This window comes from Bufo gargarizans, chromosome 2 (genome assembly GCF_014858855.1).
Source record: "Bufo gargarizans isolate SCDJY-AF-19 chromosome 2, ASM1485885v1, whole genome shotgun sequence".
NCBI lineage: Eukaryota > Metazoa > Chordata > Amphibia > Anura > Bufonidae > Bufo > Bufo gargarizans.
The window spans coordinates 354,433,445-354,451,416 of NC_058081.1; the positions used below are offsets into that span (position 1 = coordinate 354,433,445).

The 17,972-nt window shown below is 41.6% G+C and overlaps 1 protein-coding gene across 2 annotated transcripts in view; it reads left to right on the forward strand.

The window, feature by feature from the left end:
- PDE6A (phosphodiesterase 6A) overlaps window positions 1–17,972 on the forward strand; it is a 147,180-nt gene that overhangs the window by 98,536 nt on the left and 30,672 nt on the right. For both annotated transcript variants that reach the window (XM_044277463.1, XM_044277464.1), the window contains exons 9-11: window positions 822–971; window positions 6,381–6,524; window positions 13,503–13,568. In XM_044277463.1, the coding sequence (XP_044133398.1) occupies window positions 822–971; window positions 6,381–6,524; window positions 13,503–13,568 (360 nt within the window). The remainder of the gene's footprint in view (window positions 1–821; window positions 972–6,380; window positions 6,525–13,502; window positions 13,569–17,972) is intronic.

The following is a 17,972-nucleotide window of genomic DNA, read 5'->3' on the forward strand; positions in this document are numbered from 1 at the left end:
GAGATAGATAGATAGATAGATAGAGAGAGAGAGAGAGAGATATGAGATAGATAGATAGATAGATAGATAGATAGATATGAGATGGATAGATAGAGAGATATGAGATGGATAGATAGATAGATAGATATTATACAGATATGAGATAGATAGATAGATAGATATGAGATAGATAGATAGATAGCTAGAGAGATATGAGATAGATAGATAGATAGATAGATAGATAGATAGAGAGATAATAGATAGATAGATAGATAGATAGATAGATAGATAGAGAGATAATAGATAGATAGATAGATAGATAGATAGATATGAGATGGATAGATAGAGAGATAGATAGAGAGATATGAGATAGATAGATAGAGAGATGATAGATAGATAGATAGATAGATATGAGATAGATAGATAGGCTATAAATAGATAGATAGATAGATAGATAGGAGATGGATAGATAGATAGATAGATAGATAGATAGATAGATAGAGAGATATGAGATGGATAGATAGATAGATAGATAGATATTAGACAGATATGAGATAGATAGATAGATAGATAGATAGATAGATATGAGATAGATAGATAGATAGATAGATAGATAGATAGATAGCTAGCTAGAGAGATAATAGATAGATAGATAGAGAGAGAGATAAAGAGATAGATAGATAGATATGAGATGGATAGAGAGATAGATAGATAGATAGATAGATAGATAGATATGAGATGGATAGATAGATCCCTGTGAAATGATGCACACTACCTTGTGGTTTGTGACACCGTATAAACATTTAGAAACTAAACATTTCACCGTTCTTATCGGTCCATAGAAAGGTCCACTTGACGATTCTGGGTGGACTATTAAAAATGTCCTTTCATTGCCAATTGTCAACAAAAAGGAAGAAATTGTTGGGGTTGCCACTTTTTACAACAGAAAGGATGGAAAACCATTTGATGAAATGGACGAAGTATTAACTGAAGTGAGTACAATACACAACCTTTTCCCCACGTAATAACAATTGTGCAGCGTCTTTTCATCTATGTTGTGTCATTCCACTTTTATTCCTTCTAGAAGTTTATGAATTAATTCCTAGCAGTCTGTAATAAAAGTCTAACTGGGTGTTAGCAGTTGAGGAAGGGTGACACTATCCAATCAGTTCCGCCAGAGTCGGGCTGTGCCCAGGAACACAACCAGTTGGTGACACCTAGGTGGACCATTATTGGAGACTTTTGGCAATTCATAAACTATTACTAGGAATAATAGAGGAGTGGCACAATATGCAGTTCTAAGAATTGATGCTCTAGAAGTGTTATTGAAGCCTCCCTCTGACACCAATGACAGAACATGGCATATTACTAGATACTGTATAGCAGCACACGTATGGTGTATACAAGATGTAAATTACCTAATCCCATAAGAACTTAGTCCAGTGATGTAATGTATACTATAAAATCTACTTCTAAGTATTGGGGCACGAAAGTGGCCGCGACATCATCATGTTCATCCCATGATGCAAGTATCATCCTCAAATATCACGGTTCTCACTAAAGGAAATGTCTCATCAAAAATGACCTATTGTTTAAATCAAGATTTTTATGTTAAACATTTTGTTTTAGACTTTTTGGTATTTTTTATTTATTTTACATGTCACTATCTATATATATATATTTTTTTTATATTCTAAGATCCTGCAGTTTCCACACAAAATATGTTGAGAATTCCTGTTCTTAAGGCCTCATGCACATGTTTTTTCACTGTCAGTGATTTGGCTTCAGTGGTCCGTGTCCGATTTTGCTTCAGTTGTGTTTCCTTGTGTCTTCCTTTTTTTTTGTCTGACAGGGGGAAAAAAAGGAAGGTTAATGAAAAGTGTAATTTTATTGCACCAAGGTCTTGTAGAAAAAAACGGACATGGACGCGGACACGGATGACATACCAGTTGTGCATCCGTTTTTTTTGACAGACCCATTGACTTGAATTGGTCCGTCCTCCGTTTTCTACTGACAAGAATAGGACAGGTTATATTTTTTAGACGGACTGGAATCACGGATCACGGACATTGAGAAAAAACGGAGGACTGTCAGTTTTTTTCACAGCTCTATAGAAATGACTGGAACCTACGCTAAACTCTGAAAAATGACGGAACGGACACGAATGCACACAACGGTCGTGTGCATGAGGCCTTAGGAGCAACCACACGGGCCATAGACACAATGAACAGGACGAGACCTCATTGACTTCTATGGGAGATTTTTTTAAGACATGCTCTGTGACCAGTGTAGAATTCAGGAGGTGGACAAACTTTGACATCACCTATTCTGAATGGTGAATCTTGTCTTATCTATACACAGAGGTGTTCTCTGTCATTGTAATTCTGCATATGATAATAATGTGATGGCTATTGAAAAGTTATCTGTACAGAACAGGGATTCTTGACATAATATTAAACCTAGTGGCCATTGTGAAAACTGCAAGATTTTAGATGTCTAAAATAAAACGTGATTTAAACTATAGGTCATAGGTCCGCAATGTACGGGCGCAGACCGTGGGGCAGCCACATGCGGATCGCAGACCCATTCACTTGAATGGGGTCCACGATCCGCATTCGACAGTCCGCACTGCAAAAAAGTAATGCATGCACTACTTTTTTGCTGTGCGGATGCACGGCCAGAAACACCACAGAAGTACTCCACAGTGCTTCCGTGGGGTTCCGATCCGTGCCTCTGTTCCGCATTTCCGTGATTGCGGACCCATTCAATTGAATGGGTCCGCGATCCATGATACGGAATGCACACCGCCGGTGCTTGTGTATTGCGGGCCCGCTGTATGCTGGCCGCAATACGGCCACGGGGGTGTGCATGTAGCCTAAACCTGCTATTGAAAGAGATTTGAGGATATTAGTGTAACTTATTTCAAGCCAAAACTAGGCAGCTGATAGCAAGTTAGATAAACTCATGAGATGCGGCAAGAGGGTCCTATATGCACATGACAAACTTGGTTCATGTTGTCACCTCTTAAGACATGACCCTTTTACACTATGCTAAGCCCCCTTTTCAAGCTGGAAAACCGAAACGGGCAAACTAGACTTAGTTAGTTATTCTTTTTGAAGCATTTAGTTCATAAAAAGACTTAAAACTAGGGATTATTTAATCTCAGAATTTTATGGCAGACCACTAGGATATGCCATCAAAGTCAGATAGGTGCGACCCACACCTATCTCCAGAACGAGCCCCCAAAAGTGAAGTATAGCGCACCGCGCATGCACGGTGTGCTCGCCATTAATTTTTATGGAAGTGCTAAAAAATAGCCGAGTGTGCAGCATAGTAGTGATGAGCGGCAGGGGCAATATTTGAATTCGCAATATTTCGCAAATATTTGGGCGAATATTCGTCATAAATTTGTGAATCGAGAATTCAACATTATTTTCTTGATTGCGAAAATCGGCAATGTAATATACACGTATTCTGCACGCAATACAGGTGTGGGTCACTTTTGCTACATTTTTCAAGCTGCTAGAAGTTTCCTGAGACTGGAGAAAATGGTTAGCACGGCAGAACATTACAATAGCTTTATATGCAGATAGAGTGCTTCAATATATTCGTGATTGCGCAAATCGACAACTAATGATGCGCATATTTTGGCGCAATACATGCAACTTCACATTTTAGCAGGTCTGACTACATATTACTGATTGGTGCACTAGTATTGTGAACTTGTGACATCACAGCACTATGTCTGTATGTATGTCTGTATGGACAGTCAGGGGCGGACACAGACAGCAGAGGGCCCCTGTGCAAAGAATGTGCCTGGGCCCCCCCAAGCCAAATTCGCAACCTAACCTATTCCGTCCTAACATTACTTATAGCAATACGAAACATACAGGGTAAGGCTACTTTCACACCTGCGACACTACTCTCCGGCCACCTGATCTGGCTGAAAATGCAAGGAATCGGCCAGACACAAACCGCAGCATGCGGTCCCGCTGATTCTCTGCATTTTTGCCAGATTGTGGCCGGATCTTTGCCGTACCCCATAGTATAGTCAATGGGGCCGGCTGTTCCAGTGAATTCCAGCAGGCCGTTCTCTGCTGGAACAGACTGCCAGAATCACTAACGCAGATGTGAAAGTAGCCTAATACAGCCCCACATACCTTGTACATCCAGTGGCGTCGACTTTGATGTAGATGTTCTCTGTCCTCATCTTCTCCTTTCAACCAGACCGCCATGATGATTTCTTTCAGCCATCTCTTCTCTCTGCAGAGTTTGACAGACAGACATCTTAGTTTCCTACTTTTCCATCATCCTCCCACCTTCTTAACACCCCATCCTGCCACCCCCAATACTGTGCCTGCTGTGCTCTCTATACAGGTTACACACAGATAGTTCCCCTTCAATAATTATTGGCACACAGTGTTCTAAAAAATAATTGTGCCCAGGAAACAGTGTCCCTGACACTAATAGTGTAAACATAATGTTCCCTAAAAATAATTGTGCTAAGCTGATATCGTGCCAGGGTGCCCCCCACAGTAATACTGCTCCCCAAAGTCCCACCAATAGAAATAATTACCTACCAGACAGCAAGTATTAGTAATAGTGCCCCTACAGTAATAAATTCCCACTGTGTCCCAGAAGTAATAATGCTCCCATAGTCCTCATACTAGTATTCATGTTCCTCATAGTCCCCCAACTGTAATAAAGCCTACCATAATGCCCCCAGTAGTAATAATTCTCTTTATAATGTGTTACAGTAAAAATAAAAGTGCCCTGTTGTGTGGCAGTATAAAAAATACCCTGTAGAGCCAATGTCCCCATAGTACCCTCATAATTTGTGCCAATGCCCCTTACTGTGTGCCCAAAAAACCTCTTAGTGCCCCCAGTTGAGACAAGGTCCTCATAGTGCCCTATAATTTGCACCAGTATAAAATACTCCTATTTCGTGCCCCAATAGTGCGCTTCCCCTTATCCCCATGGTGCCTGACAATGTGTCAGAATAAAATGCCTCCATAATGTGTGCCAGTATAATTTCCCTGTATAATGACCCCAATAGTGCTCCTCTCCTCCCTTCTCCATAGTGCCGCCCATGTGTGCCAGTATATAAGATAGGGTCCCCATAGTGCTCCTCCCTCTCCATAGTGCCCCCCATGTCTGCCAGTATATAAAACAGTTATTTTGCATATTACAGTATATAAAATAGGCAGGCCCCACATATGTCATTTGCTCAGATAGGCCCCCATATCTGTTGCTCAGGACCCCCCCCCCCCCCCCATCAGATGCCCATTCACACCCCCATATCCGTTTCTCAGGAGGAAATCCCCCCAATATCAGTTGTTTATTTATTCAGCCCCCCATATTTCAGTTACCCAGGACACCCCCCCATATCAGTTACTCAGGAGGGCCCCCCAATATCAGTTGTTTATTTATTCAGCCCTCCATATCTCAGTTGCCCCTATATCGATGTGACAGACCCCCAGGGCCCCATCAGACCTCAGATCAGACTAAAAATAATAAAAACTTACCTCTCCTGCTCCGCTGCTCTCCGTGTCCTGATGTGAATGCCTGCCCTGCTGGTTTTCAACAGCCCGCGCTGCACAGTCACAAGACCTGACTGCGTACAGCGTCAGGTCATAGTTCACGCTGTACACAGTCGGCTGGAGGGGTAAGTAATCGCCGATCTCTTGCATACTAGTGAGAGCTTCTGGATGTGCTTTTAGTATGATACTAGTGAGCGCTTCTAGAAGAGCTCACTAGTATGAATGGGCCCCTTCACACGCCGGGCCCCTGTGCAGCTGCAACGGCTGCACCGGCTTATGTCCGCCCCTGCTATCAGCTACACTATATCACTATCTAACCTACGCTGACTATCTCCCACTAACTATCTGTATTATATATATATATGGTATAAGCTATTTAACTATCTAATGTAATGAATCAGCAAAGCACAGCAATGACACTGCTGTCTCACTCAGAACTGAATAAAACTACAGAAAATGGCTGCTGGGGAGTTTCTTCTATAGTAAGGGGTAGGCAACTTTCCTATTGGTTGCTAGGGATGTTGCTAAGCTCTGACAAAGACATTGCAGCCTTCTCATTGGTCCACAAGCAAGAAGCAGGCTGGGGGATCACGGGTTCAGATGAAACAAAATATAGAATATTCACGAATACAAATATATAGCACTATATTCTAAATATTTGCGAATTCTCATAGTGGCGATATTAGCAATAAAAATTTGCGATTCAAATATTCGTGCCCAACACTAGTGCAGAAGAGCCCTTCTCATGTACTATGACCCAGATGTGATCGCTACTCCTTTACCCCTTATAGCTAGGCCCCTGATAATTACTGTTCGAACAACAACTTCATTCATATTCTGCTTATTGCTTTCTTCTTGCAGTCATTGACACAGTTCCTTGGCTGGTCTGTCCTGAATACTGACACTTATGACAAGATGAACAAGCTTGAGAACAGGAAAGATATCTATCAAGACATGGTTAACTATCATGTGAAGTGCTCCAATGAGGAATTACAGATAATACTGGTAAGAAAACATCCTCCACCTCAATGGCATGCATGTATATCTAATTATGTGCGGCCTTGATACAGTAATGGGGAAGGTTTCAAGTTTCCAAGTTAGAGTAATGTAACTGGTGTTCTAAAAATATTGCCAGGCTACATCCACACTAGTGTTTGAGCGTTGCAATTTAAAAAAAAATATCCATATACCATACCATTTACTTTAAACAGTGGTGTAACTAGAAATGACTAGGCCCCACAGCAAATTTTTGAATGGGCCCCCTTCCTCAGCATTTTAGTCCTCCTCCTGGATGGGCTCCTTCTCAGTTGGGGTCCCCAATGCAGTCGCTTTCCCAGCATCCTGTATAGCTACACCCCTGACTTTAAATGATACCACAGTGCTTATTTCATCTAATCTATCATACAGTCCTGATTAAAAGTTTAAGACCACTTGAAAAATGGCAAAAAATCATATTTAGCATGGCTGGATCTTAACAAGGTTCCAAGTAGAGCTTCAACATGCACCAAGAAGAAATGGGTGTGAGACAAAACATTTTTTGAGCATTTAATTTAATGAAAACAACGAATAAACAGGCTGTTTTTCAGCTGATCAAAAGTTTAGGACCACACCTCAAAAAAAAAAAAAACTAGACCCCCCCCAAAACAGAAATCCAACTTCCAAACATGAACTCAGTAATGAGTATCTCAGCCATTATTGTTTATCACTTCCAAAATTAGTTTCAGCATGCTTGATGCAAGCGTTTCCATGAGGTGAGTGGGAACATTTCTCCAAGTGGTGAAGACGGCCACACAAAGGCCATCTACTGTCTGAAACTGTTGTCCATTTTTGTAAACTTCCCTTGCCACCCATCCCCAAAGGTTCTCAATTGGATTTAGATCAGAAGAACACTCAGGATGGGCCAAAAGAGTGATGTTATTCTCCTGGAAGAAGTCCCTTGTCCTGCGGACACTGTGTACTGTACCGTTGTCCTCTTGAAAAACCCAGTCGTTACCACACAGACGAGGGCCCTCAGTCATGAGGAATGCTCTCTGCAACATCTGGACATAGCCAACGGCCGTTTGACGCCCCTGCACTTCCTGAAGCTTCATTGTTCCACTGAAGGAAAAAGCACCCCAGACCATTATGGCGCCCCCTCCACTGTGGCGCGTAGAAAACATCTCAGGTGAGATCTGCTTGTCATGCCAGTAACGTTGGAAACCATCGGGACCATCAAGGTTAAATTTTTTCTCATCAGAGAATAAAACTTTCTTCCACCTTTGAATGTCCCATGTTTGGTGCTCTCTTGCAAAGTCCAAACGAGCAGTTCTGTGGCGTTCAAGGAGACGAGGTCTTTGAAGACGTTTTTTGTTTTTGAAGCCCTTCAGTCTCAGATGCCATCTGATGGTTATGGGGCTGCAGTCAGCACCAGTAAGGGCCTTAATTTGGGTCAAGGATCGTCCAGTATCTTGACGGACAGCCAATTGGATCAGTGCTGATTACATTTTTTTGGGTCTTCCACTTGACTTTTCTGTTCCATAACCCTCATCATTTAAGAAATTCCAAATGACTGTCTTTCTGCGTCCCACCTCAGCAGTGATGGCGTTCTGTGATAGACCCTGCTTGTGCAGTTCAACAACCCGACCACGTTAAAAAAGAGAGAGTTTTTATGCCATTGCCATCACAACGTGTGACTACCTGACAGAAAATGACAATGAATTCACATCTTTGCACAGATTTGGCCTTTTAAAGGCATGTGGTCCTAAAATTTGGATCAGCTAAAAAACTGCCTGTTTCAGTTTAATCGTTATTTTCAATTAATTGAATGCTCAAAAAATGTTTTGTCTCACTCTCATTTCTTCTTGTTGCATGTTGAAGCTCAACTTGGAACCTTCTTAGGATCAACCAATGTAAAAAATTATTTTTTGCCCTTTTTCAAGTGGTCTTAAACTTTTGATCAGGACTGTACAAAGTATAGATGTTTGTTTGTTCTTACCATTTATTTACATTGACTTTAGTGCATGTGTCAGGTTAAAATGCTGATAATACAGGTAACAAGTCAAACCAAGTCATACACATCCACGGGTTCAGACAAGGAGATACTGTATGTAGGTTACACAGAGTCATTAAAACGGAGATATGTGTGGCAGGCGCAGAACTATGAAGTGCCTTTTGCGCTGTGGCATTAGAAGAATTTTGATATTTCTGACCTTTTAGTCTAACCAGACTGTCTATTAGGGTCCATTCACATGTTCGTAATTTGGGTCCACATTCATTTCGCAATTTTTGGACCCATTCACTTTCAATGGGGCTGGAACGCATCCGCATTTTTGGGATCCGCATCCGTTTTTTCGGGATCTGTTTTTTTGGGAATCCGCACTTCCGTTCCTGAAAAAAATAGAACATGTCCTATTCTTGTCTGCAATTGAGGACCAGAAGAGGCATTTTCTATTATAGTGTCTGTGATATGCGGTCCGCAAATTGCGGATCGCACATTGCAGGTGTCCGTGTTTTTGCGGATCCGCAAAACACTTACGGACATGTGAATGGACCCTTACTCTGTAATTCCTCTAGCATCGTTCTATAGAAACAGTAGGTTTAAAGAGCACACCAAATGCTTGAAATAACTTCTTTATTTACTTCAACTTTTCTTCATATATAACACTGCTGCCTCTGCAGCAGATAGTCCATGTACATAATACGTGTTGAAAAGATATCACAAAATAGCGGCATGCATAAGATGGTGGTACAACTGTTCAATCTTGTCATTCAACATAAAATGGTGGATATATTTCTCTCTTGAGTATCTGTACTCTCACTTTAAGTTATTTAAGCACTTTATGAGCTCTCTGAGGGGTATATCTGAGGTCTAACTAATGGTTCTACTTGCTGAATTTGGTCGCAATTTGCAGTATGCAGTTAGCATACTATTTGCAGATTTGTTGAGTATGATCTGGTATGGTTGTATGCAATTTGGATTGCAATATGGAATTTTAATGGTTGCAATTGTGAACTTTGTAGTTTGCAATTGGTGGAACTGTAAGTAAACATACATAACTGGTTCAGTATACAGTTCTAATCACTAAATTAACAGTAGGAACATTATATAACAGTTTTAAATACCTATTTTGGCCTCTCTGCTTCCATAAAACACAGCTCCTACTGGAGTGAATGTATGTTCAGCTTATCTCCTCTGGTGTAACGATTCTAGCAGCTCCTGCTAGGGAATTTCCCCTACAGGCTGTGTGTGAGGCTGGCTGTGATTGGCCAAGACTCATGGTGTGTGAGGCTGGCTGTGATTGGTCTAGACTCCTGCCCAGAAACAACAGTTTAACTCTATACTTTCTGTTGTTTCTGCTATGTCATTGAACTTACCTGAGCCCTTGTGTCTGTAGAAATGATATGCAGATTGTTAGGCTACATTCACACAAACAGGAAAAATGGCAGTGTGACGGCTGTTTTTGTAATGGCTGTCACTGAGCCATTTTCAGAATCATTAGAAGTCTATTTTGGCCTCTCTGCTTCCATAAAACACAGCTCCTAGTGGAGTGAATGTATGTTCAGCTTATCTCCTCTGGTGTAATGATTCTAGCAGCTCCTGCTAGGGAATTCCCCATACAGGCTGTGTGTGAGGCTGGCTGTGATTGGCCAAGACTCATGGTGTGTAAGGCTGGCTGTGATTGGTCTAGACTCCTGCCCAGAAACAACAGTTTAACTCTATACTTTCTGTTGTTTCTGCTATGTCATTGAGCTTACCTGAGCCCTTGTGTCTGTAGAAATGATATGCAGATGGTTAGGCTACATTCACACAAACAGGAAAAATAGCAGTGTGACGGCTGTTTTTGTAATGGCTGTCACTCAGCCATTTTCAAAATCATTGGAAGTCTATGGCGCTATTCACATTTTTTTATTTTTATTGATTAGTGTCTTATTTTTGGCCAATTTCACAGCCAGAGAGACCCCATTGAAATCAATGGGCCCGTTTGTAATGGGCGTTTATACAGGAGTGCACCCGTCTAACGGCCCTTAAACAGATAAAAGGGCCCTTCATGGGTTTTAAAATTTTTAAAAAACTACTCATCTCATCTACTTGAATGTGAGGAAACACTTGTTATGCACTGGAGGGAGCCGATCCTGACATCACAATACTAGAAGTGTCAGGGCCTGCTACCTCCTGTGCCGAGCAAGTTTTGTTCGCATTCAAGATGATGAGGTCACTATTGGGGGCAATATTTATACTGGAGGGCACTATTGAGGTGCATTTTATATACAGGGGGCATTGTGAGGGGCCTTATACTGTATATATTAGGACCACTATGGGGGCATTATAGACACTGGGGGCAATACAGGGTAGCCATTATAGCTACTGAAGGCAATATGGTGGCTATTATTTATATTTAGGGCACTGTGGAGATGTATACTGTAATATATACTGAGGGCACTGCAGGGGTTGATATGAAAAAAAAAAGAAAAGCTATTTCCACCTTGTTCCCCTTCACAGTAGTTATATCCGCATTTTGCCCCCTCACAGTAGTAATATCCACATTCTGCCCCTTCTCAGTAGTAATATCCACATTCTGCCCCTCACAACAGTAATGGCCACATTGTACCTCCTTCACATTAGTGATGCCCCCATTCTGCTCCCTCACAGTAGTTATGTCCATATTGTGCCCCTTCAGAGTAGATATAACCACATTGTTCCCCTCACAGTAATAATGTCCAGTAGTCACAGTAGTAGTGCTCACATTGTGCCCTCCTTGCAGTAGCTATGCCCACATTGTGCCACTTCACAGTATTAATTGCACACATTGTGCTCCTTTACATAGTAAGGGCCTCATTGTTCCCCTCACAGTAGAAATGTCCACATTGTGCCCCCCTCACAGTAGAAATGTCCACATTGTGCTTCACTCACTGTAGTTAGTCCACCTTGTGCCCCCTCAGTGTAATTAGGCTACGGTATATTGTTCCCCTTTAACAGTAGCTATGTCCTTCTTGTGACCCCTCACAGTAGTTATGTTCTTCTTGTGCCCCCTCAAAGTAGTTATGTCCTCCTTGTGCCCCCTCAAAGTAGTTATGTCTTTCTTGTGCCTCCTTCACAGTAGTAATGCCCACTTTACGCCCCTCACAATAGTAATGCCTAAATTGTGCCCCACTCACTGTAGTAGCGTCCATATTGTGCCCCCTTGCAGAAGCTATCCCCACATTGTGCCCCCTCACAGTAATAATCCCCACATTGTGCCCCCTCACAGTTCACAAGCCCATATTGTGCCCCAGTCACAGTAAAAATGTCCACATTGTGCCCATTCACAGTAGTAATGCCCACATTGTGCCCCACTCACTGTAGTTAGCCCATCTTGTGCCTCCTAACCGTAGTTAGCCCACCTTGTGTCTCCATCACAGTGGTTATGTCCTTCTTGTGCTCCCTTACAGCAGTTATGGTCTCTTTGTGCCCTCCCCAGCAGTAACACCCACCTTTTGTCCCAGGTGCCGCCTTCAGCCCCATTAATAAAGTTAAAAAAACAAAACACCTAAATACCCACCTGTTTCCCTGATGATTTGATCACATCTGGCAATCCCCAGCAGATGCAGCCAAACACACATTGCACTGCTGGCTGTGTATGAAATGGCTGATTCCCGGCCTGCACGGCTCCTCTTACACACCCAGCATTGCAATGTGTGGCCTGTTGGGGAGCTCTGGACCTCTGCGGAATGGCGAAGCAGGGAACGACAACTCCATGCTTCACCATGTAAATGAACTGCCTCTGGGCTCGGGGCTCAACCCTCTGGGCCTGGGGCACAAGCCCACTGACCCCCACCCCTTGCTATGCCCCTGCCTGACATATAGTTCATAGTCACACTACTTCTGATGTGAAAAACTCAACAAGATGTATTTTTGTACTGCTTTTCGTAGCCCCTACATAGCACTGTCAGTTTAGCAAGGTCAAAACTACTGACAAATAGTGATGAGCGGCAGGGGCAATATTCGAATTTGCGATATTTCATGAATATTTGGGCTAATATTCATAATAAATTCGAGAATTTGCGATCATTTTCTTGATTGCAAAAATTGGCAATGTAATATTCGAATAATGTGCGCGCAATACAGGCATGGGTCACTTTTGCTAAATTTTTTAAGCTGCTAGAAGTTTCCTGAGACTGGAGAAAATGGTTGGCACGGCAGAAGAGTGCTCCAATATATTAGCGATTGCGCAAATCGGCAATTATTGATGTGCATATTTTGGCGCAATACGTGCAACTTCACATTTTAGCAGGTCTAAATACATATTACTGATTGTCACAGTATTGTTGTGAACTTGTACATCACAGTACTATTTCTGTAGCATGTATGTATGGACAGCAGAACCTATCACACTACCTAACACCCTGAGCTGGAACCTATCAGCTACACTATATCATGACCTAACCTACACTGACTATCTCCCACTAACTATCTGTATTATATACTGTATATAAGCTAACTAACTAACTAATGTAATGAGTTTGACATACCAAAGTACAGAGTACAGCAATGACACTGCTGTCTCTCTCATAAATGCAAAAAAATGCAGAAAATGGCTGCTGGGGAGGTTCTTATATACAGTAGTAAAGGGGTAGACAACTTTCCTATTGGTTGCTAAGGATATTGCTAAGCTCTAACAAAGATATTGCAGCCTTCTTATTGACCCACAAGCAAAAAGCAGGGAGGAATCATGTGTTCAAGTAAATAAAAATCTAGAATATTCGTGAATACGAATATATAGCACTATAGTCTAAATATTTGCTAATTCTCGAAGTGGCGATATTCGCGATTCGAATATTCGCGCCCAACACTACTGATAAATAAATCAGGCACAGCAGTTCCCAGGTTACATATAGGTAGATATGTCCACGATCATGCATAAAATGATAATATTTGGGTTAATGAAAATGTTGGCTTTCAATTCTTTTCATTCAGGGCTTGCCTAGAGTGTTCTGCTTTTTAATGGCACATTTTTATATGCACAGAAAACCCAAGAAATGTTAAATCTGCCACCTGATGAATGTGAAGAAGATGAACTGTATGAAATATTGGTAAGTAAAACATAACTTTTTTTTCCTGATCTGTGATTTCAGAATATCGAAAGAATGAAGAGAAGCACTAAAAAATCTACAACATGAAGCTGTACATAGCTGCACAAATGAGATCTTAGCGTACTTTCAAACTTGTGTTAGAGGATTCCGGCAGGCAGATCCATCACCGGAAATGCCCGCCGGATCCGGAAATCTGTATGCAAAATGCGGGCATCAATGCACGAGCACAGTCCGTGGGGCAGCCGCAGCGGATCGCGGACCCATTCAAGTGAATGGTTCCGCATCTGTGCTGCGGAATGCCCACAGAACAGAGCTCGTGTATTGCGGCCCGCATTTTGCAACGGGCCGCACACGCCGGTGTGAAAGAGGCCTTAAAGGGTAACTGTCATGTTTTAATAAAAAAATTTATCAATTTTAGCACATATTTCTGCTGCAGCAGCATTATGCCGCGCCCCGCAGATCCGCGAGAGGGGTCTGGCAGTCACGGCAGGGGTCCGGCAGATAGCATGAACATTAACCCCTGCACAGCCATGGTCAGCACTGACCGCAGCACGTGCCATGTCTATGCAGGGAGGAAGCAGCCATCGGGTCCCCGGGTCCCCCGCTGCTGTGACTGGGACCCGATGGCAGGGAAGGCAGTCCGATGCCTTCCTTAGGCATCGTGGCTGCCTTCCGGGAGAGCCTATGAGATCCAGCCCCCTGGATCTCTCAGGCAAGCAAGCTGTAAGTGTATTACAGTCTGTAATACACTTACAGCCAATGCATTACAATACAGAAGTATTGTGATGCATTGTAAAGGGGATCAGACCCCCAAAAGTTGAAGTCCAAGAGTGGAACAAAAAAAAAAGTTAAAAAAAGTTACAAAAATAAATTTAAAGTTTCAAAAAAAAAAAGATTTAAATGCGTCTTTTTCCCAAAATAAAGTTAAAAAAATTGTAAAAAATAGGGAAAAAAAGAAAAGTAGACATACTATTAGGTATCGCTGTGTCCGTATCAACCGGCTCTATAAAAATATCGCATGACCTAACCCCTCAGGTGAACATTGTAAAAAAATAAATAAATGAAAACTGTGCTAAAAAACATTTTTTGTCGCCTTGCATCACAAAAAGTGCGACACCAACCCATCAAAAAGGCATATGCCCCCAAAATAGTACCAATCTAACTGTCACCTCATCCCACAAAAAATTAGCCCATACCTACAGTAAGACAATCGCCCCCCCAAAAAAAATATATGGCTCTCACACTATGGAGACACTAAAACATGATTTTATTTTTGTTTCAAAAATGCTTTTATTGTGTTAAATGTAAAAAAAAATAGACATTTAAAAAATATATATATAAACTGTCAAAAAAGCCATTTTTTCTCACCTTACCTCACAAAAAGTGTAGCAAGTGATCAAAAAGTCATATGCACCCCAAAATAGTGCCAATAAACTAGTCATTTCATCCCACAAAAATGATAGCCTACTTAAGACAATCGCCCAAAAACCGAAAAAATGATGGCTCTCAGACAATGGAGACAATAAAACATGATTTATTTATTTATTTTTGTTTAAAAAATAATATCATTGTGTAAAACTTACATAAATAAAATAAGTATACATATTAGGTATTGCTACATCTATAACGACCTCATCTATAAAAATATGACATGACCCCTCAGGTGTACACCATAAATAAAAACGAAAAAAGGTGTTAAAAAGGCAATTTTTTTGTCACCTTACATCACAAAAAGTGTAATACCAAGTGATCAAAAAGTCATACACACCCCAAAATAGTACCAATCAAACCGTCATCTCAACCCGCAAAAAATGATACCCTACCTAAGACAATCGCCCAAAAGATAAAAAAAAACTAGGGCTCTCAGAATATGGACACACTGAAATATTATTATTTTTTTATTCAAAAATGCTGTTATTGTGTAAAACATAAAAAAAAAAAGTATGCATATTAGGTATCGCCGCGTACGTAACAACCTGCTCTAAAAAATACTACATGATCTAACCTGTCAGATAACCATTGTAAATAACAAAAAATAAAAACTGTGCCAAAACAACAATTTTTTGTTATCTTGCCTCACAAAAAGTGTAATATAGAGCAATTAAAAATCATATGTACTTTAAAATAGTACCAACAAAACTGCCACCTTATCCTGTAGTTTCCAAAATTGGGTCTTTCTATGAAAAAGTTAGCAACATCAGTTTTGAATACCTTGAGGGGTGTAGTTTCTAAAATGGGGTCACTTTTGGTAGTTTCTACTCTAGGGGTGCATCAGGGGGTCTTCAAATGTGACATGGCAGCTTAAAATGATCCCAGTGAAATCTGCTTTCCAAAAACCATATGGCGTTCCTTTCCTTTTGCGCAATGCCGTGTGCCCGTACAGCAGTTTACGACCACATAAAGGGGTGTTTCTGCAAACTACACAATCAGGGCAATAAATATTGAGTTTTGTTTGGCTGTTAATCCTTGCTTTGTTAGGGGAAAAAATTGATTAATATGGAAAATCTGCCCAAAAAAGTAAAATTCTGAAATTGAATCTCCATTTTCCATTAATTCTTGTGGAACACCCAAAGGGTTAACAAAGTTTATCAAATCAGTTTTAAATACCTTGAGGGTTGTATTTTCTAAAATGGGGTCATTTTTGGGTGATTTCTATTATGCAAGCCTCACAAAGTGACTCCAGACCTGAACTGGTCCTCAAAAAGTGAGTTTTGGTAATGTTCTGAAAAAATTCACGATTTACTTCTAAACTTCTAAGCCTTCTAACGTCCCCAAAAAATAAAATGGCATTCATAACGTGATCCAAACGTGAAGTAGACATATGAGTAATGTGAAGTAGTAACTATTTTTGGAGTTATACTATCTATTATAAAAGTATAGAAGACAGTTAAATTATCTCTCACAGCGTGGAAATTGTACCTGGGCAGTACTGGCAATGCAGGGACTATCCCATCCCAGGTCATATCCATGCATTGTCTTGCTGATCACATTCCAGTATTTAACCTTTGGAGTTGGATCTCATAGGGTGTTAAAACAGTGCACGATTTGATGGACAAGGAGGACCTTCTATTCTTTTCCCATATACATGATACTTATGACATTCCCCATGGGGATTTCTACAAATTCCTACAAATCAGATCTTTTCTGAAGGGGAGGGAGGGCAGGTCCCTACAATTCCCGCAGATAGTTAAAAGATTCCTGCATGACAGGTTCCCGAAAAGGGGAGGCATCTCTCTCTTTTACGATCTTCTGAGTCAGGGAAATGAGTGGCCAAAACCGCCCCCCATGAAAGCATGGGAAAAAGACCTCGGTCAAACGTTTTCTAAAGAACAATGGCATGCAGCCTTCAGAATAGCCACCTCTTCTTTTAGATGTGTGACACACCAAGAGGCAATTTTTAAAACTAGCCTAAGATGGTACTTTACCCCGAATAGACTACACCTGATGTTTCCCTCTGCCACTCCGTACTGCTGGAGATTATGTGGACACAGGGGATCCCTCCTCCATATCCTATGGTCTTGCCGCAAGGTTTCCCATCTATGGAGTAGTGTGCAGCGCCTACTGGCCACCCTTATGCCTACACTTCCTCCTCTATCGCCCAAACTGGCACTTCTGTTCATTGGAATAGATGCCATAGACAGTAACTGTAGGACTGTGTTGGCTCATATACTCATGGCAACCAAATTAACGATCACCAAGCATTGGAAGGATCCTAATACCCCTCCCCTACAGGAGGTGATGTCTCTAGTAAACTCCACCTGTATGCACGAAGAAATGTCTCATACTGGCACTCTGTATTTAAATAAATTCCAACCCGCATGGTCAGTTTGGATTTCCAGTCAGTGGTATGTGTGCTAACAGATTTCCTGTTTACTTAGACCCAGAGTACCCATAGCTCATAGGCCCTCCTTTGAGGACATAATCGGTTTCGAGCAGCGATTCCGGTTAGTAAGACACCTGATAGCCTTGTGTTCAGAATGCTAATTCTGTTCTATGTTCATTGTCATTTTTGTTTTGTTTTTTCGTTTCTTTTACCTTCTTTGATATTTCACTCCTTCAATGAACCCCTGGCAGGGGTGAAATGCTCTTCTGCGGTGTAATAGACGCTTGTATTATTACTTGAACGACAATTGAGAATAATTTGGCTATTTAACCACTTACCGCTAAGCTAACGCCGAAAGGCGTCATCTCCGCGGCGCTCCCAGGCTACGCTAACGCCGATTGGCGTCATCTCGCGTGAGCCGAGATTTCCTGTGAACGCGCGCACACAGGCGCGCGCGCTCACAGGAACGGAAGGTAAGCGAGTGGGTCTCCAGCCTGCCAGCGGCGATCGCTCGCTGGCAGGCTGGAGATCCGAATTTTTTAACCCCTAACAGGTATATTAGACGCTGTTTTCATAACAGC